At 44.9% G+C, this 21,990-nt stretch overlaps 1 protein-coding gene across 1 annotated transcript; it reads right to left on the bottom strand.

Annotated features, from left to right (window-relative positions):
• Window positions 1–224: 224 nt before the first annotated feature.
• On the bottom strand, window positions 225–13,678 carry TTC5 (tetratricopeptide repeat domain 5). Its single transcript, XM_083145183.1, has 10 exons — window positions 13,539–13,678; window positions 9,930–10,062; window positions 9,625–9,836; window positions 9,152–9,302; window positions 7,066–7,157; window positions 6,088–6,144; window positions 4,882–5,028; window positions 3,295–3,482; window positions 1,538–1,682; window positions 225–763 (listed from the first exon to the last, which is right to left on the bottom strand). Exons 1-10 carry the CDS (start codon window positions 13,587–13,589, stop codon window positions 644–646), a joined length of 1,296 nt encoding a protein of 431 aa, XP_083001309.1. The 5' UTR covers window positions 13,590–13,678; the 3' UTR covers window positions 225–643.
• Between the last annotated feature and the right edge of the window lie 8,312 nt (window positions 13,679–21,990).

Below are 21,990 nucleotides of genomic sequence, written 5' to 3'. Positions count from 1 at the left end.
ACACAATGGTGTCGCAGTGATCCGATCACTACTGCAGCAGGAGGTGTCCACATACAGATCTATGGCTGCTATTCCACCCACATCTGAATGGGGGCCTAAACATCTACTTTTTTTTTTTTTTTTAATATGCATACAACCAAGACATACACACTGCCAGCCAAATATGACCTGCATGTATAAATAACCACACACAGGATAACAAAGAAAAGCTCTTTACTCTTAACTAGTAAATAATAGTAATTTTATTTTTATACAAAAGAAAAAAAAAAACTGTATTCCTCCTCTAAATAAGAGGGCAACAAGAAGTACTGGCAAAATAAATAGTCATAATTCTGAATCTGCATTATAAATACAACTACCACTGATAAAACAAAAAGATCTGAAACTGGGGAAAATAGCACATGGGACATACAAGAAGCATTACGGAATGTGGACATGTGCCAAGGAGCGCTAGGCGGAATATCCCTTACCGTGCGAAAACACTAGCAACAAGGCATTAGAGAAAATTAACTGTATTGTACCAGATTAGTGCAGTTTGTAAGTCTCTTCAGCGCAGACTGTCAGGGACACACAGCAGATCGGACACGTCTGCTTCGTCATCCCTGTTTTCACAGCATCCAGGACAGATCCAGCTGTCCTGCAATCACTCGCTCTGGGGTCTGTAAGCCACTGATGCACTGGCCTGTGTGCTTGGCCCTTGTGGCTTCCCATTCACCAATAGTCGCACAGGAGTATCCACACGTATACTTTGAAAAACGAACGCCTAAAAAATAAAATGTAGCAAGTTAAAAATTTACATTATTTGTACATGGACTAACAAGGCGCTAGGTTTGTAATCCAGCTCATATTCTTTACTAGGTTAATTAAGGGATTTATTTTTAATATTGCTGTAGAGTCTGACAGGAAACAACAGTCATATAAAACGTTGGTGCCGCTAGACCAGGCATGTCCAAACAATGGCCCTCCAGCTGTTGGGAAACTACAAGTCCCACCATGCGTTGCCACAGTTTTACTATTAGGGAATGCTAAAACTATGGCAAGGCATACTGGGATGTGTAGTTTCACAACAGCTGGAGGGCCACAGTTTGGACATGCCTGCGCTAGACTAATGTGGGGTACACACCAGGACGGTATGGCCCAAAACGAGCCAATTTAGATACAATCTCGACCGAATGTATGTATCTGGCCGTGTTTTGGGCCATTTCGCTGCCCTTTTGATGCGATCCCAATCCGATGCGTGGCCCCGCGGGTCATTAGGTCTTTTCTGAGATCCTACCTACGGCAGGTAGGATCTCAGAAATGAACATTGTAGTGGGTGCGGGTCGCGATTGGATCGATCACATCAGGGGCTTTTTCTGTGCCGGTCGACGGCGGGTCAGTCAGCTCGTGAGCGGGTCGTACATTCCTGTGACAACCCACTCAGGAGCAGGATCATCCTGGTGTGTACCTAGCATATGGCCCTCGTGACTCTCAGGATCAGCAGTCAGCTACACTGTCCCTTTGATTAAAAAGTGTGGTAAACTGTGTCAAATCTCACCTGGCCTTTGTGCTGTATATTATGCTGTTTTAGGTGAGGTTCAGGAATGGTCACGGAATCTGCTATGAGAACTCCCCAGCTTTCCACCATATTGTAAACCATTATAGCATAACAAGTTCCATCTGCATCAACAAGCCCAAATGTGCTAAAAAACAACAAACAAACAAATAAACAAAAAGACACCAGAGTTTGGTGAATAGAGTGGTGAAAACCAGATACATTTATGTAAAAACACAGGATTTATAAGCACCAAAAGAAACATGTTCAGTATCTATTAGAGACGGCATTGCTTTCCTGCTTTATTCCACTTCGTGCCAAATATTGGCCATACATTAGGATGACCAGCATCCGATCTAAATCTTCTCACAATTTCCCTTGAACTCCCCAGCAGCTACCAGACTCACAATTTGCATTTTCACTAGGGATGCCAATACCGGGCCATTATTTTTCAATCCCGGTATTCAGGATTGAAAAACTGGCAATTCCGGTATTCACAGGATCGGCCTGATGCCGCAAACTTCTTAGAAGCAGTCCTTCAGCATTGTAGCAGGCAGACGGAGGCAGCTCAGCGGGGGGCCAAAAAGCATCAGAGCGAGCAGGCGGTGGTGGAGGCGGCTGGTGTGTGGCTGCAGAGCATGGACTTCTAACGTACACTGTGCAGCCGCATTGCATTTTTTCAGCGCTGCCCGGCAGAAAGTGATGAAATGTGCATGTGCATTTCAATCCCAAAATCCAGAGATTGGAGGCTCCAATCCAGGGTTTGAGATCCCAGACAAAATTGCCTGGGATTCCGCGACCCGGGAGTGGCATTCCTAGTTTTCACACCCGAACAGTTCTCCACAGATCATATGTGCTGCACATACAATAATAGCATCCATCTTAAGATCTGTGGGTCCGCGCATAGGATCACAATTGTACCAAAATACCTCACGATGTGCACACAAACACACACAATGCATCGCGCAAGCCCTCAAAATCGTGCATTCGGCCCTGAAATGTATATAATCTAATGCTGGCCATACATTCAGCCCTGAAATGTATGGCCAGCATTAGATTATAACCACGCAAAAGCTTTTTATGTCCTTCAAATGCAACTGGTTTCATTTATACAGAAAGTTAATAAATAGTTTCACCAAATCCAACACTCACAAAGAAATTTAAACAGGGTTCAGGGTTCCTTCACAACGTTCTTCCATTTTAAATGGACCTTTAAATATTAACGCACAACAGATTGTACCTAGTCAAGCTTTGTTTAACCCTTTCAGGTCCAACGTCTAGTCAGGCTCAACAGCCCTAGCGCTAGTAGCAGAGCCAGGGGTGAGCCACTTTAACATAAGAACATTAACATTGTTGAACATTCAATGTAGACCACTTTTGAATAACAAAAAAAAAAAGATTAAAATTAATTTGAACAATTAAACCAGACTGTTTGAAAATGTGGACTGCAAAAGGTTAACATATAGAGAAGAGCTGAAAAACCGCTAATGCTAACAAAAAATAAAAAAGCTACACTATTTTAAATGGCAAAATGAACAGTTATAATGTAAAACTGTACATGGTTTAAACCATAGTGCTATAAAATGCAAATTGCCACAGAAATGCAAAAATTCTGACTAGGTTCACGTATTGAAAAGAAATCACAGAAAGAAAGCAAAATCATGGAACGTCCAAGAATAATTATACCTAATACAATGCAACTACACACATAATTGATAACAAAAGCATAAGAGGTCTATATTGCAGGGGCGATTACTTACAATGGAACTCGTTCCTCAGGCATTAGGCTGAATACAACCCTCCCAAGCACCACACAGCCAGCGTTCCTTCCTGGCTGTAGAGCACTGAGTGGCTTTAGCTGTAGTCCCCCAGAACTTCCATAGTGACCTAGAAGCACTGGGCTTAGGCTGCTCAGCATGTTCTGCAGTCGCTTACCACGGATTTTTCCCTGTACAAATATAAGCAAGAGTCACGTCAGACAGCAACAAAAGCCGTGATGTATCTTTTTTAAATGCTACTTTTCTGAACCTATATGATACTAAATACACATGGATTGTGCCAGCCATGACAAACACTACCTTCATATTGCTAAGGGTTTAATAAGACATTAACAAATACTACATAAATAAGAGCTAAGACACATCAGGATAATGGCTCCAGTCTGGCTGCACAGTGGATACCTGGCGAGTGCTACAAAACACGCTCTGCATTGTGATTGCACACTACAACTTAATATGACGCCACTTGTCATGTGAGAGTCACAACGTGAATATATCCCCGAGAAATTAGAAAAAGTTGTTTTTTTGCAGTCTCATCTGCTGCTCGTAAAACCATATGTGTGGATTCAAGAGACCCCTCCAACTTAAAAATATTTCACAAACCCACACTTGAATTATTTTTTGGCACTTGGGGAAGCCATATCGAGATTCTAGCACTCTACTAGCAAACCTATAATCCAATGTTTTAAAAATACATTATGGTATGAGGAGCGTATTCTTCTAAATGACCCTCCAATTTCTCTTGTGTAATACTATTTATGGAACTTGGATTAGCACAATGATTGTAACCTTTTTTTTTTAATGTATTATTATTAGTTGGGTATCCCTTATCCAGATATCCCATAGGCTTACAGAATATTTCATTTTTTTTTTCATACTCACCTCATCCCCCAGTGTGTGGCGGTTATTGGATTAGTCTTCAGCAGCATCCCTGGTCCCAATGATGCATTGCATGGGTGTGCCGATGAAGTCACTGGCGCACCTGTGCACATGTGCAATGCTACCTTGGGACCAGAATGCTGCTGAACACAAATCCGGTGGTCCCCCTGGACACCATGGACATCAGGGGACCTCCAGGGGGCCAGGTGAGTATCTATAAAAAAAAAATTCTATATTCCAAAATTCGGAAAAAGGGATACTCAATCTGTACTTGATAATTCTAAAATGATTTTCTCTGATTCTAATACAAATACTGTGCTTATCATATTGTCACATCTTGAAGCTTTGATAAAATAATGTGTTTTAAAAAAACAACAACATGAATATAGGGGTGTGTGTGTCCTGTATTTGCACCATTGTAGGATACTGTTGCTAACCTGCAGAATAATGCTTTTATGGAGATGCCAATTCCACTCTCATTCATAGTGCTGGCTACTATTGCTGCTCTTCATTTTTTTTCCCAGGACTGTTGTGGAAGAGCAACTGAACAAAAATGGACAGATGCTTATTTTGCACATTTAATTCCTAAAGCTTTGCACTCGCCACACACTAAAGACACGGGCACTTAGCCATAAAGCACCTAGTCTAAGAAAAGCACGCTATAGGATTGGGAGGAGTGAGGGATAATACCTTGTTGCTCAGCAGGCCAATCAGTCTGCCCAGGTAATCGACTAGCTGTTCTTCCCTCATTACAGGTTCTGTCCAAGAGGGTTCCAGGGCAGCAGCTCGAGAGAATCCATCCAGCGCTCCCTGATAGTTCTCCTCATACTTACACAGCTGACAGAAGAGAACCATGTCAGACATAAAGCAACCATATAATTTCCACTCCACTAAGTTGTAAAAATATACCTACATGGAAAACACATGCAGTGTGGGAGACTCTACTCTCCACTATGCTATGTATGCTATGTATATAGATAAGAAGTAACCGAGCACAGAAGCTTTTACAGGACATGACCTTTCCAGCAGAGAGATTTCATAGAACATGGAATAGTGGAAACTACACTAGTATTTACATATTACCATCTATCCGCACATCTGCTGAGCTGTACATATACCAAACATATGTTTATCATCCTGAACATACCCTATATACTATGTATACAGGCGTATGATATAATTCTGCATCTCAGACAACCTAGAGATTTTTATGGGAGGGGATGAAATGTGACAAAGACTTTTCTGCAGAGGTAGGAATATCCACCTTGAATCTGTAGTATCCAGAGGTGACCCACTCCGCAGGCCTGGACTGCTGAAGTGTATTGCCCCACCTCCTACATGGGCCCAGCCTCTGTAGTTGGGAGTGCATCTACCCAGGAGAAGCCAATACCCCTGTCTTGAAATAGACGGAGAAGAGAAACCTAGCTCTGCCCAAACGTCAAACACTACAAAACAGAACACTTGGGTTACAAAACTCCCTCCAAGGACCCCCACACTCCCTTTGCCTGCCCGCCCACACACACACACTGAATAATCTCAGACTTTTTGGAAATGTTTGAGGTGGACTAAACAAAGCACCTTGCTACGGCTGATGGAGAGGGGAAGGGTCCATGCAAACCTCTCAAAATAGGAAGGGTTAAACAAGTGAATTTCCCCCTACCACCATGCAGTGCAGACTGATTCCGTGCAGGTATGACAGAGTATATAGAAAAAGACTACATTGTGCAAGGTTATGCTCTAGAAGTTTCCTTTCATAAAATCATTAAATGTTTATAGGAGGATTTGTTACTAAATTGTATTTGAATTAAATACAATTCACCAGTTAACAGCCAAAATTATAATGCAAAGCAATGCTTGGCCACCCCAGATTATCAGCTTCATCACTTAACCTCTTACAGTTGCTCGGTTGAGATGCAGATCTGGATTACTGGTGGCAGTCTTGTCAACTCTCTCCTAAAACAAGAAATGGAACTGCTCTTATATAATGGTTAACAGGTTACATTTCCTTTTACTGTAGTATGTCATGCCTCAAATACAATAAAATTTTGAGTAAAATAAATAAATAAATAATAATAAAAAAAAAAAGGTATGAATAAAATACTTAGACAAAATGTATACTTAAGAACACAAATTAATTTTAAAAGATCCAAACGTGGAGCTAGCTAATTACTTCCTTTATGATTCTGTGAGGAGACCTGGAAAACGTCAGCTTTTGGTAGCACTTAAGGACTGAAGTTGGCTACCCTGTGAGTCTATGGCATGAAGGTTTGGATCATGTTTTTTTTTTTTTTAAAGAAAGTTTTTATAACAGTTGAAGTTTGTATCCTGTAGTTGGACGGGTGCTCTGTGAGCAGGGATGGCTTTTGTTTAAAGGAGCTGTATGTAAACACCACCGCTATAGCAAACGTTTCCATACTGTAATAAGAAAACTGCTTGGTCCAAGTAAAGATCATGGGCAGTATTCAATGCCGCTGTGAGGGGGTTTCGTACAGCGAGGAGGACTTATTTTTGGTGAGGAAAAGCCATACTTGCTGTCAAACCACCTCGCCATATTCAATGTTAGGAAGAAATCCGCGACGATCGCCTTAAACGGCGAAGTCCGTTGCAAATGCAGCATGTTCGCTACATTTTGTGGCGAGCCCCACCGTTTTAATGGCCACACTCGCTGTTACCACCTCGCCAAAAGGAACCAGTGAGTGAAGGAGAGTTCAATACCCACTGATCATAGCTTGCCATCACAGCATTGAATACCAACCCATTTGGTTGAGTAGAGCTGAATTATTTCTGGTTTCTTAAAGCAATGCAAGCAAGTTATGAGGAAGGTAGTGTATTAGCAAGTACAAGATATTTCCAGAGAAGTCTTGGCACACTCACCGCCTGCAGGTATGCATTCAGAGCCTGCTGGGAAATTTTAGGATTCTGTCCAGTGCAGAAGAACAGCGAGAGATAGGCATTACCAAGGATATCTGTCAATATAAGCCACAAGACATAGAAATTAAGCCAAAATAATTTAAAGACCAGTGGAATAAGAAAACTTATGGGGCCTACACACGTAGCAATGTGTGTAGATGAGTGTTTTGAGCAATGCTAGATCACTCAGCACTGCACAGGACGGATATTTATATTCACAAAATTACAAAAAGGTTCTGTAATTGATTAGGAGTTATTTTGTGCCAAGAAGATATAAAAACACAAGGGAAACAACTATTCTTTGTGGTGCAAAATAAACATAAAACTTTTATTAAATGTAATAAACGACAATAATCCTAAAATTGTAAAGGCTCCATGTGGTGCCACTCCAAGTCATCTTGCTGTGATGCACCAATGCCTCTTGGGACATATGTGTGCACCCCAACTGGTGCCCAGGCTGCCACTGCCAACTAAAGCCAAAGTGCATGTTTTAAATTAGAGTTGAGCAGTTTTGGTTTTCTCAGATCTCAAAGTGGGATCTTACTGGCTATCCAAAACACGGGACAACCGATAGTCAATCAGAAAATCCAAAACTACGATTATTTGGCAAACCAAACCTGCTCATCTCTATTTTAAAAGTTGTGCACCGGGATCCACTGCCCAGCCAGCTTCATCCTAGAAGCTATAAGTCTTTTAGGACAGTCTCAGAATGACTACGAGTTGTGGTGCCTTGAGCTTGCCATGGCTGTAGTCTAGGTCTTGATTTACTAGCCACAACCGACACAATCCATTAGGGTTGCTGGGTAAGCATCCCATTGGTGCCTGGCAACCACAGCTGCCATGTGGCCATTTCTCACCTCTGCCATGTGAAAACTGGGACCAAGCCTAACAACCTCTCTGGCTTAGAACATCAGTACAGCCTCAGGCCTACCCTCAAGGTAAGCGGGCAGCTGTTTGGGGGAGAACACCAGGACCAGGCTCAGCAGGGACAGGCACATGCTTCCCACATTCTCACACCCCCATGTACTGTTCCAAAGAGACCAGGACAGTAATATGAAATTTTAGCAAAATAATGTGTTTTCCTGATTTTCTACCTTCTATTGGTTACTTAAAATGTGTTTTTAGCGAACAAAATAATAATATAGCATACCACTTATTTTTATTCTCTGCATACATTTTACTAGGATAGTGAAATAAAAAAAATAAAAACTTTCAGAACATATCAGACATTAATATGATACACATGAGCCAAACACACAAAAAAACAAACGAACATATGGTTTAGCAATTTCAAAAAAAGGTTTTTGAATCGTCCATATCAAACTTCAAGTTGGGCTATAAATGGGATTTTTGTTTAGAGTTGCTATATCGCTCACAGCGACCAATACAGCCAAGTCAAAGTTAAATATTGCACCCTCTCGCTGTGGGAGACGCTGCCATTTTTAACTGATATTCTGAGGATCTCTCACAGCAACGTTGGCACTCAAAGGGTCAAAAAAATGAAAGGGAAGTAGAGGAGAAGCTTAAGGCTTATTACATGTTTACTGGTAATGATCCCATTTGTGAGTAACCCATCAGGCAAATTTAGATCCCCATGGTTTGGTGTATGCACTATTGTTATTTTCTTTTATTTGGAGCATTAAAAAAAAAAAGACCTTCTCTGTGATCCTGACACATATTGGATTTTGTAACCTTGTGAAGAAATTATTTTATACCCAACACAAAATCTCTGACTAGATTTTAGTTTATACAGAATCAAAGTTGTCTGCTCCCCAAGTGTACCCAAATTTTGTGGAACATCAAATGCTGTCAATATCCAGCGTAATGGTCAAACATGTAGCAAGCAGTGCTGGTGCCATCTTTTTTAAGATGAAAAAGCGACCAGACAATATCTCCTGCATTATAAAGTTACAGATACAGGAAGACACACTCCATTTGGCTCTCTGCAGTATATACAAGCTCTTTTGTTTGTTTGTTTTAATTTAACTTAAAAGTAACCATTTTATTTTAGGTGGATTTGGCTCCAAAGAACTGCATGTATCACACTTACACCAGGAGGTCCCGTCTCTTGTGTCCATCTGAACAGCTTGTTTGGCTTGTTTAACACTATCCATGATGTTTCGAGAATTCTCATCAGCATCTTGTGAGCGCTGCTGCCTCATCACCATTGACAGGTTACGTAATGAGACCTTGTCTTTACACTGCAACATAAAAATAAAGTAAGTGCACTTAAAGGTGGAGTATTATATTACCTACATTGATACAGATATATAGGAACAGCTGCTTCAAGCTGCAAAAAGTGATAACATGGAGTGTGATAAAAAAAAAAAAAAAAAATCAGCTCCCACTTATCATTTTTCAAACCCAGTCTGTAACATGGCAGGTAGGAGCTGATTGGCTGGCTGTTTATCACTCTCCATTTTATCACTTTTTGAAGCTTGATACATCTGGGATAGATAGATAGATAGATAGATAGATAGATAGATATTGCACACACACACAGAAAACTAGATGGAACTTTACATGATTCAGGGCACCCAAAAAGCAAGTTTTGGCAGATGCAACATCCAATTTCTTCCAATACACCTCTCCAAGTTGATTCCAGGCATCTACCAGCCCCGGCTCTAGTTTGACTGCCTTGGAGAGGACCTCCTCTGCCTCTGAGCAATAGTTTGGGGTCACATTCAGAGCCTTCCCTTTCAGCATTAAGAAAAAAGCCTTGTTCTTCCAGACATCTGCAAAAGAGCCCAAAACAGTTCATTAGTACCATTCTGCTATTAGTGACAAAGACATCTATTATAGTAAGTATAATTGCCAGTCTGCATTACCATCAGCCTCCTCTATAAGCAAAATAGTTTGTTCCATTTCTTGTTTCACATCATACTGTTTACGGATAGCATCCTCCACACTGTGGTTCTCAAAATAGTGGTCCCGAAAATGATAAAGTTTGTCTACTAGTACCTATGGGGGAAAAAAAGGTTTCTCTAAGTTACAGTAACACTTATACGTAGTCCTCTACCAAAGTGAGTTTTATACAGCTTACTCTGTTATGTAGAGGAAAAACCTTCCAAAACCGGGCACACACTATCCAATTATTGGGCTGATGAAGAAGCAATAGCAGATCAACGGCTTCAAATGCTCCTGCTATGATTTGTCTCTAAATTGTTGACTCAAAGCATAGCAGGGCATGTGCATGCTTCCACTAAGTATATACAACATAAATCAATCAACTTTATTGGCCATGTGTGCTAGCGCACACTAGGATTTTTTTGTGGATTTACAGTGCACACCAGCAGGGATGAGGGGGGGGGGGGGGGGGGGGATTACATACATTACATAGGGGGTTATTCTAGTTCACTTCTTAGATGGACAAAACCATGTGCACTGCAGGTGGGGCAGATTTAACATGTGTAGAGAGAATTAGATTTGGGTGGGGTTTTACTACAAACTGATATCTGTATTGCAGTGTAAAAATAAAGCAGCCAGTATTTACCCTGCAAAGAAACAAAATAACTCACCCATATCTAATTCTCTCTGCACATGTTACTTCTGCCCCCCTGCAGTGCACATGGTTTTTTCCATCTAAGAAGGATTTTGTCAGAAAGAGTGAACTAAAATAAGGCCCATTGAGACATTAAATGCGGGGATGACATGCCCACCGAGCAGCACAGCATGCATGACCAAGCTGTTGTTAACTACACATCCCAAGGCATGCTGGGATGTGTAGTTTCACAACAGCTGGAGAACAGCAGGTTGGACATGCCTGCACTACAATGTAAGCAGGCCATTCACTTTAATGGGAGCCGGCTTCAATATGCGAGCATCATGATCCTGCTACAGCTGTAGCAGGCAATGGTATATATTATATTCAATTACAGTTGAAGCTGTCTGTAACCAGGTGGATTTGCGGAACAGCCGCGGATCCACCTCCTTTTGCTGGAAACGCGGACAAATCCGACCCCATTTCTGGCAATCTCAATCCGACATGAAAAGACGCCGGATTGAGGCAGGGAGGATAGCGCTGGGTGAACAGCAGCAGCTCACCCGGCACAGTCCTCTTGTCCACCTCCCACATCACTCACGACGGGTGAGAGCAGGTCACTTACTGTTCAATGATATTTTGTCTTGGCTTTGCTAATTCTGATATCCATTGATAGACACTCATTCATTGTTCCCTTCACGTCATGACTGTATTGGATTTGTATGTGTACAGTGTGTGCACTGGCTGTGCACCTGTATAGTCTTATCTCATTTTTGCTCATTTAAGGCCCATACACACTGGGCGACTTTGAGCTGAAAGCCGCTCAAAACAGCCTGTTTGAGCGGCTTTCAGCTCAAAGCTGCCCAGTGTGTATGGCCCGGCGATGAGCACTGCTGCGCGCTCCCGCAACATCGCCGGGAAAGCCGCTCATCTGCTGGTTATACCAGCAGATGAGCGGCTTTCAGGACGGCTTTGCATAGCGCTGCGCTATGCAAAGCCGTCCTCCCCCCACCGTCGGCGTCGGGCAGGGGAAAGTCGCTGAGTGTGTAGGCACTGAGCGGCTTTTCCCGCAGCGATGATACTGATCATCGTTGTCCATACCCGCTGGGCGACTGTGTGTATGGACCTTAACTTAAAAAATTAATAAAAAAAAAACTTAATAATAAAAAAAAAAAAGTGAAGATGTTTCCCATAGTATCCAGATTCTAGCTATTATAAAAGATGATAGATGAATGCAAAGTAAAATCTGATTGGTTGGTATGGGCAACACCTCCACTTCTATAAAACAGATACTAGTAAATATACCCCTTAATGTCACATTTAATCACAGCTTTACTTAAACTAATACACCATTATGTGGGTTCCCTGACTAGAACCTCATCATTGTAAATACTACTTGCTAGAATTTAGAATGCATGCGCACGGTACGCACTGTGGCAGGTATTCAATGCTGTGTGCGAGTGACAACAGCGAGCAGGGATTCCTGCTCGCTGTCACCACTCACCCTGACAGTATTCAACACACCCCTCCCCCCCTCATATGCCAATCCCCCCTCGCTCCATTTTTTGAGCGAGGAGGAATTGGCGTATGCGGCTCCAGAAGCAGCGAGTCTCGCGGCTAAATACAGCGAGTTTTCTGCATTAGCCGCGGGTCTCGCTGTTTTGGGGAAATCTCACGAGGATTTCCCCAGAATGTTGAATAGAGCGAGCGGCCGGCGCGGGGGGGTTTAACAGCGAGGATCGCTGGTTTTCTGCAATCCTCGCTGTTTAGCCCCCTCGCCGGCCGCTCGCCTCGGCATTGAATACCCCTGTGTGAATGCACAAGGCCCCTCTGCGAATGAAGGATAGCAACTGGCCATTCGCAAGATGATTGACAGCATTCTCAGCCATGCACAGAGGTGGGGAAACACTTAACTAATCCCTGGGCTCCAAAGATTCACAGCCCAGCAATCAGGTCTGAATCGGGCCCATACTTCCCATAGGTATATGGAATCACACAGTAACTAAAGCACCAATGCCGGCTTAGAAGCTAGCGACAGCTGGGGGAACAAGTACCTCCCTTGTATGAACATACATAATGAGGGAAGGGGTTGTTTTTAAATCAAAACATCTTTGTTGGAGGTGGGTGCAATATGGTATATACATTTATACAACAGCACAGCAACACAAACATATTGAAACATGGAATATTAATATAAAGCGGTTTAGTAGAAGTTTGAATAATGCAACCTCACTCCCCTTATATGCCACTGTAAATTCCTTATCAGCGCATCCTACTTATCAAATGATTTCCATATATACTGGTCAGTGATTTGAAGATGGGGGCAAGATAGATAAAATCCAAAACAGTACCAGATGGCTGAATGGAGAGGGGATAACCAGACATTATATCACACTGTGATGTTACTGTACTTATTATACAGGTTTATAGCCAGCAATCTAAATATTTTTTGTTTTCAAATACAATAAAAATGACACCAACACAAGTGAATGGATAACACACACACAGGTGACATGACAGAAGCTAGGGGAGGGAGGCTGGGGACATGTTGCTATGGCAACAAACACGAGGTAGAAGTGACAGAAACCTTGCAACAAACTTTCCTAAAGAAATGCAACATGCCAGCTCTCATTGCCTGCTGGAACTGCGGCAGCTAGGGGGGCTGGCACACAGTGTGCAGCGCTTTGTGTACCTAACACAGCCCAATACTGCACTGCTTCCACCTACTCCGCACATGTATGTATGCAGCATAGGCAGCACAGCATACACCCCGTGTGTTACTGTACTACACCCGTGCCCACCTATGGCAGAAGTGATCACTACTCACTAATACACACAAGCAAGAAGCAGCCCCCACTGGGTTATCCATACCCTGGGCAGATATCCGGGCACTGCAACCCTGCATACATGCTGAGATCTTACTGAGCGCCCCTTTCCCTTAAACCCGGTCATATACCTGCAGTTTATTCCTGACTTCTAACTCTGTCTCTGCTCCCCCTTCGGCCATAATTTCAGCAGCTCCAGCTATTCCTTCTGGTAACACAGACTTAAAAGATTGGAGCTGGAGGAAGGCGGGATGACGGTTATAGCGCCCCCTTGCGGTCAGGCGGAGTTACAGCTCACGATACGTCTGTGCTGTGTTGTGTACGATGCAGCAGCAGGAGCCCTCTCCTGATGCACTGAAATCTCTACAGCAGAGTTGAGAATAAATTGGCTTTGCACGAATGCACTGGAAATGCAAAGTTTGGGCTGGCAGCACATACTATGGTACAGACTCAACGGTACTTGTGTAGTTTCACGGCGCCACTTATGTAGTCAGCGTAGTGCAGGGTTGCCGACCCTCCCGGAATTCCTGGGAGTCTCCCGAAAATCGGGTCCCCCTCCCGGCCCCCCCGGAAGGGTGGGCAACCCTCCCGGAATCTGGGGGACCCCCCCGAGCCCCCCGAATTGTGGCAAGTAAATGCAGCAATCCGCGGGTCTCAGAGGAGGGGGCGGAGCTAAAATGGCACAGTCGTGTCATTTAAGCCCCGCCCCCCGCCCCCTCCATGGAGATCAGTAATTTCTCCTATTTTCCGTAATGGGGGCGGGGCTTAATGATGTCACAGTCAAGCCCCTTAATGATGTCACATGAGATGCACTTGCGCCCGCACCCCCCCTTTGTGCACGAGACGCACGTGCTACTGAACCCCTAATCCTGACGGTCTTCCTGAAGCGGAGACGGGCAGGGTTGCCTTACCCTGCCGCACAAATTACTGAGATGCACTTGCGTATGAGACGCTCGTGTGTCCCAGGCAGATGGAGCGCCTCTTCACCGGCGCCCACATTACTGCCTCTCCACCGGCGTCCACCAGCGCAGGGGATCTGGCGGTTACTGGCGCTGTATGAGAGGTGCTCACTAGGCTTGCCAGGGATGCCGGGGACATAGCTGCAGCTCGCAGGGACAGTACGGTGACTATGCTGCCTGATGGGGACACTACGCAGGGCTGCCGTGGGGACACTACGCTGACTACGCTGGGCTGCCGTTGGCCTACGCTGACAACGTAGCGTAGTGTGGTGCCATGAAACTACACAAGTACACATCTATTATGTGCAGTGGTGGCTCTTACCTCTGTAGAGAAGGGGAACTGCTGCAATGCCGGACGTACCCCCCTTCCTCTGCTGACACACCCCACCGCCGGTTCCAGCTGGTCCCCGCCACCGGTGTCTGCTTGTCCCAACCCCCGTCACGGTCACTTGGCCTGCGCTCGCCCCCAGCCTCTATGAGCTGCTTCAGCAGCAATCCATAGAAGCATATTCACGGTCCCGGGTCCGGCGCATGCGCAATATTGTCCTCGGTACTGCGCATGCGCAGAACCGTTTTTATGGGCTGTCTCCCAATGGGACTGCCTTGGGTGACTGGCATGTTGGACTTCCAAAAATAAACCACTGCCAGTCACAGTAAAGCCAGTGCAGTCTCACAGACTGCATCTGGCTTCACACAGTGGCGGATTTTACCTGGGGGGCTGACCTTCCAACACACAGTCTTGGTGAAATGTCCTTAAATATTACCTGCCAGTTTATTATGAAGCTACATCTATTCTATTGCTCATGCACCTAAATTGTTACCTTCCAACAGCCAGGTCCTATGAAGCCTCCACGAAGGTGTCCAACCTGCCTTACTCAGCACTGCCCCAGTGGCAGTAAATTGAGACTGCGGGTTCCAGACATAACAATTAGTTTGTGACAAGCACATAGAGTCTGGCCATGTGCAGTTCTTCTCTGCCATAGACCTTGGAGACTTGCATAGTCTCCAAGGCGCTTGCAGGGGGGGGGGACACGCCCAGAAAAAAATGCTGGGCGTCCCCATGCAAACGGGGGGCGACTTCCGGGGGCGGGTAGCTGACGTCACCGGATGTCAGCAGTCTGCCCTGTTCACGGAGCAGGGTGCTGCTAATCTAAGTCACCAGGGAGTGATTTAGATTAGCAAGCGCTTCAGAAATCATTTTATGGTTGGCATCCACACAAGACTTCGTATGGATGTTTATGCAAAACATTCATTAGCAGACATGCAGGGATATTCAGCATCCAGCCTTGAAATCCTTGAACTGTGCAGTTGTGAGTATTTGGAGCTGTCTTGAAAAAGGCCCTCTAGTGGCCGAAACGTCGACCTACAGGATCTGAGGATCCTTGAAGTAAGATCTTTGGTACTTATGTAGTATCTGGGCTGCCGATTTTGTGATTGTATGCCTTACCTTAAGGCATACAATCAGATGCGATGCGATGCGATTCGATGCGATTTTGCATAGGATTCAATGTTAAGAAGGTCCTGTTCATTTCCCCACTATCTAAGTGGGCATAGAGTTGATTTTATATAGCGTGGCGAGCGAAGCGAGCCACCGAGCCCGAAGCGTGGCGAGCGAAGCGAGCCCCGCGAGGGGACGCATATTTCTTAAAAAGTATTCTGTGTCCCCTCGCGGGGCTCGCTACGCTTCGGGCTCGGTGGCTCGCTACGCTCGCCACAGGTTTATATCCAACTCCATGCCCACTTGGATAGTGGGGAAAGGAAAAGGACCCCTTTTTCCAATTGAATTCTATGTTAAAATGGACTCAGACCATTTTAACATTGAATCCTATGGAAAAATCTTGACCATCGCATCGCATACGATTTTGTCACATGCGATGCGATCCGATCCGATTTCTAAATCGGACGCCCAGATACTACATAAGTACCAGATCTTTATATTATAACAAGCAAGTACGAAATTAAAAGATTGATGTTTTTACTGGTGAGTGCTCATCGTGGATTAATTATCCCATACACATTACAATGGCATACGATGCGATGCAACGTGATTTCCCATAGAGTCCTATGTTAAATGCACCCCCAGACCCGATTTTTAATTGTACACCCACCCTCATGGGTAATTACTATGTGAAATGCCCCCCAATGTTAACGCCACCCCAGTATCAACGCCAACCCGAAGCGTGGCGAGCGCAGCGAGCCCGTGATGGGCGGCGGTATGCGTCCTCCAACCTTTTCATACCCCCACTATCCACGTTGGTGTGGAGTTGATTTTATATAGTGTGGCGAGCGCAGAGAGCCACCAAGCCCATAGCGTGGCGAGCGGACGCGGAATATGAGCCCGAAGCGTGGCGAGCGCAGGGCACCCCGCGAGGGGACACGCATTACTTCACAGGTATTACGCAGGTGCTCGCCACGCTTCGGGCTCGTATTCCGCGTGCGCTTGCCACGCTTTGGGCTCGGTGCCTCGCTGCGCTCACCACGCTATATAAAATCAACTCTACGCCGACGTGGATAGTGGGGGTATGAAAAGGTCAGAGGACCCGTACCGCCACCCCTCGCGGGCTCGCCATGCTTTGGGTTGGCATTGATAATGGGGTGGCGTTAACAATTGGGGTGGGTGTACAATTAAAAATCGGGTCTGGGGGGGCATTTAACATAGGGATCAGCCATCAGGGTGGCTGTACAATAAAAAATCAGGTCCAATCGCATGCGATATGATTGCATGCGATGCGACCGTTTTTTTGCTCGTACAATGCCCTACAATGGAAATCATGGGCGCCGTGATAATACACAAGTACTGAAATATACATTATATCCTAACACAGTGGTTCCCAAATTGTGCGCCACGGCTTCCTGGGGTGCCGCCGCAGCAGGTCGGGCAAAGTGTACACTGGCTGCGAAAGTGAGAAAAAATGAATATGTTATATGTGAGATGCTGCATAGGGAAATCTATAGGAGGGGGGTTCCCGCTGTAATTGACTTATACCTCTTTCACACCGAGCAGCAAATTACCGGGTTAAAAATATCAATCCCGTAATTTTCTGAATAATGGGGCCTACACACAAAACTATATACAGGCATTTTCTCACTAATTCGCTTATAAAATGCCCCTACGTTGCGCTGTGTGTAGGGGCGATAGCATCACTGTCACTTGGCGATTAATATGCAGCATGCTCTCCAGTGAGAACATTGGCCCTGACAGGTCGCTTGTGCTGAGCGATCATGCTCAAGTGTTCTGAGCGATCTATCATCATTCACATCGCTTCTGCATCACTACATGTGCACTGATATTTCTTTGGTGTGGAAGGGTCAACTTGGGTCTTAAATCCCAAGTCACCAACACTACTCTTCTCCAGGGTCAGCAACCAGGATTTAAGACCCATGTTGACCCTTTCACATCAAAGAATTACCCATGTTGTTCAGCAAATTACCGCTTGGTGGGGAAGGGGGTCAGAATGCACCTGGCAAAATGATGCTGGTTAATTGCCAGGTCGCAGGTACTGTATGAAAGGGGTATTATACAATGTTATAGGGAAGAGAGAACAAGCTGGTAAGCAGGTGGCGGTGGGTTTCTTGGATTTCTGTTTCTTATTTTTACAAATAAATTAATAAGTCATTTTTTCCTGAGCTAAAGACTGATAGCATTGTTTTAGCGTTGCATGATAGCATTATTTTGGCTTAAAAGTGCCTTAAAAAAATAGAGGAGATGCAAAGGGTACCTTGTACTGAAAAAGTTTGGGAACCACTGCCCTAATAGCTAACATTAACTGACGTCATTAATATCGCTCCTGTCCACGGCTCCTGATATTACCCAATTCACATTCCTCAAAAAGCTGTGCAATTTTCGGAAGAGGATGCTCATCCCCTATTGAGAAGCACCAAATATTCCCGAATGGCAATGATGTCGCCATTGCTGCGATTTTCTGCTACAACCTCCAATAGTAGTAAACAAGTCCAAGGTAATTTTTTTAGGGTAGTCAAGCTCCAAGTCTGCAGGCACATCCAAATGAGGCACCGGGTCTGTGACAAGATACTTATCTCCTGCAGGGATCTCTCCCCAAGAAGGCTTGGTATATATGAGGAAACATCAGGTTGCAGAAGACGTATCTGAAGGATAGTAATGACAGAAAAGGTTATACTGTGTTCATGTCCTGGGTAGGTAAGAGAGGCAGCAACAGCAAAGCATTGGTATGCAGTAGGCAGTCACCATTATGACATCACGGCACAACCTCATTTGTGTTCGATAGTCCTTAAATGAGAAGCGCTCACAATAATCTCTAGTGATGTGTGATGTGCCTATTCCTCCATAATACCACCACTTCCTATTACACACCTATCATGTAATACACATCTGTCCCCTTACCATCTCTAGTGATGTGTCTATTCCTCCATAATACCACCACTTCCTATTACACACCTATCATGTAATACACATCTGTCCCCTTACCATCTCTAGTGATGTGTCTATTCCTCCATAATACCACCACTTCCTATTACACACCTATCATGTAATACACATCTGTCCCCTTACCATCTCTAGTGATGTGTCTATTCCTCCATAATACCACCACTTCCTATTACACACCTATCATGTAATACACATCTGTCCCCTTACCATCTCTAGTGATGTGTCTATTCCTCCATAATACCACCACTTCCTATTACACACCTATCATGTAATACACATCTGTCCCCTTACCATCTCTAGTGATGTGTGATGTATCTATTCCTCCATAATACCACCACTTCCTATTATACACCTATCATGTAATACACATCTGTCTTCTTACCCTCTCTGGTGATGGGTGATGTGTCTATTCCTCCATAATACCACCAATTCCTATTACACACCTATCCCCTTACCATCTCTGGTGATGTTTCTATTCCTCCATAATAGAAAAACTGTGGCAAGGCATGATGGCACTTGTAGTTTCATAACAGCTGGATGGCCATAGTTTGGATGGGGGAGAACCAGATGGTTTCCCTCCATCGATGTCAAGCATAAACTAATCATTTCTTTTGCCCCTAGGGGCTGGTACACATACTGTAGGTAAAAACATTGATGAAACCAGAGTACCCGGAGTAAACTCACGCAAAGCATGGGGAGAACATACAAGATGGCCAGTTGCACTATTGCCATCCCTAACTTGAGTGTCATTGATGAGCTGCAGCCACATCCCCTTTTTCAGGTCCCGGGGCTCAATGGTTCTCCATATGCGGAACAATCCTCCTGCTACTTGCACAAGCTGTGTATTTTGAACCTTGTTCATCACCTCCTTGGGTTTCAGCATGCCGAATGTGATGTCATGCCATCATTATCGCTGAAGTGAAAAGTGCCACAAAGCGAGGTATTCAATCCTGGAAAATATTTCCAATCCTTGGAAATATCTGCTATTTTTGTGTTGAATAGATCAAATTCTCATTAGATCTTCTTTTTTTTTTTTGGGGGGGGGGGGGGGGGGTTCTGGCGAATCCACTTCCTTTTCCACAAAAACAGCTGCTAATTTGCTAATTTAGCGGGCGTTTCCACAAATGCAGATTCAGCTTTTCAAATGCAGCATTAAATACCCCTCTTATACCCCTTTAACACCGCACAAATATCCTGGGTGGACCCTGGGTTTTTGCCCAGTCCACCTGTGTGAGCGTGCAGTGTGAAAGGGATATTTTCAATATCCTGGGTCCAGCAACCCAGCAATCTGAACCGGAGTAAAAGCAGTGTTTTACGCGGGTTGGAACCAGGTTGCTGGGCAGTCTGAACAGGAACCCTGGGTTGAGCAACCGGATCCTGTTCACTGCTATGGAAGAGGCAGCAGAGCCAGTGCTGCCTCCTCCTCCACCCCCACCCGACGCGCTACCGCTCCATCGGGTGCTGACAGGGCAGGATTTATCGCAAATGTCGGGTCGCTCCCATGCCGGAACCGGGTCCAGATCCGGGGGGGGGGACGACAGGCATTTGCAATGTGAAGGAGGTATAAGAGGTATACTCACTGAAGACAAAGAGGAGCAGGATCTGTGCTCACTGAAGACAAAGGGGACCATTTACAATGCGATCTGGGCAGAATGTTACTTGTAAAATGCGATCCCATCGGAGGTATGTATCATACCTCAGGGTGCAGGGACAGAGCTCCGAAAATAGCCCATCCCTGCGATGCCCGGAGCCGGGTGGTCTGCGCATGCGTGGTTAGTGCTGACCCCCTGCCGACCGCACTGCTGCTGGGGCAGTGCGATCCTATAGCCATAGGCTACAATGGGCGATCGCCATCTCAGAATGGCGATAGCCCAGGGATGCGAAGCCGTGCTGCCCGATGTTGATACATCGGGCAGCTTTGCATCCCCCTTTGATACATTTGGGGTCTACTTAATATTTGCAGGTAACCCTCCAAAACGGGTGTTTTCGAGGATTTAGCAGCAAATATTCTTTGATAAATGTGCCCCAAAGTGAGAGGGGGCTTGAGGGGAAGTTGCTGAAAGGATACAGGGCATAAAGCTGCTGGAGGGACAAGGGTGGTGAGCCACTGGAATGACAGAGATGCACATAAGGGGAAATACTGTTGACATTATGTACATAAGTTGCATTACTGTGTGACATAACATGTACAAGGGGTACTACTGCATAGCATAACATGAGTAGAGCAGAGTGACATAAGGAGAGAAAATGGGTCCTGCCACCTGAGTGGCATAAGGTGAATACGTGACACTACTGTGTGCAGTAACAAGATTAAGGGGCACTACAATGTGGTGTAATATAAACTGGGCACTACATGTGAATAAGATTGGGGTACTGTGTGGCATAATTTTAAATGGGGGTACCTTTGTGTGACCACACCCCTTCTTTGTGAGACCACTGCTCCTAAGTATGGGAGGTAAGACACAAATACACTCCACCACCTCTCTACGACCACTTTAAGCCCTGATTGCAGTAGGAAAACCTCAGGAATTCAAGCAAAAACAAGCAAGGTGTTTCTGATCTAGTATCATGTGGAATGTTTATGTGCACAATTATATAACATACCCTCACCGCTTATTGAGCTTGCCCCCTATATGTTCCCCTGCTTTAGCAGTAACCAGCTGGTGTAACTGCAAAATTGTGGGCAGTGCAGAATGGAAGATGCCCAGAAGAGAAACATTTACCTAGTAGTTCATCACTCCTGGTATACAGTCTGTAACGTTTCCTTTAGGTTCTAGTGTTGTGTTGTTAAAGATTCAAGCCCATCCAACAGAAGGCCAGTGTGGCAAGCCAATCGGGGGTCGCAGCCAGGCTCTTTTTTAAAGTTGGTGCTTGCTAGCAGAGGTGGAATGAGGAAAAAGGGGGTTGAGGAGTCTCTTGCCATTAAACTGGCAAAACTGGGCACCTATGTAATCTTCCATTCTGCACGCCCAGCGTTTTATTGGCGTCACCTTGAAAATGCTGGGCATTCCCATGGGTACGCAGGCGGGCCAGAAGAGGCTCATCTTCCTGAAGGTAACTGTGGACACTGGTTATTTATTTAGGGTGGTGAAGCATTTTTTTTTTCATATTAATATGACCACGCCAGACCACCATTCTTTCACTACAAAAATGTGGTTTGGTTCAATTGTCCTTCTGAATGAGAGCAGAAAGAAAATTGTGCCTCAGTAACCAGCC

This window comes from Crinia signifera, chromosome 1 (genome assembly GCF_055691185.1).
Source record: "Crinia signifera chromosome 1, ASM5569118v1, whole genome shotgun sequence".
Classification (NCBI taxonomy): Eukaryota; Metazoa; Chordata; class Amphibia; order Anura; family Myobatrachidae; genus Crinia; species Crinia signifera.
This window is presented reverse-complemented; position numbering and strand designations above follow the sequence as displayed.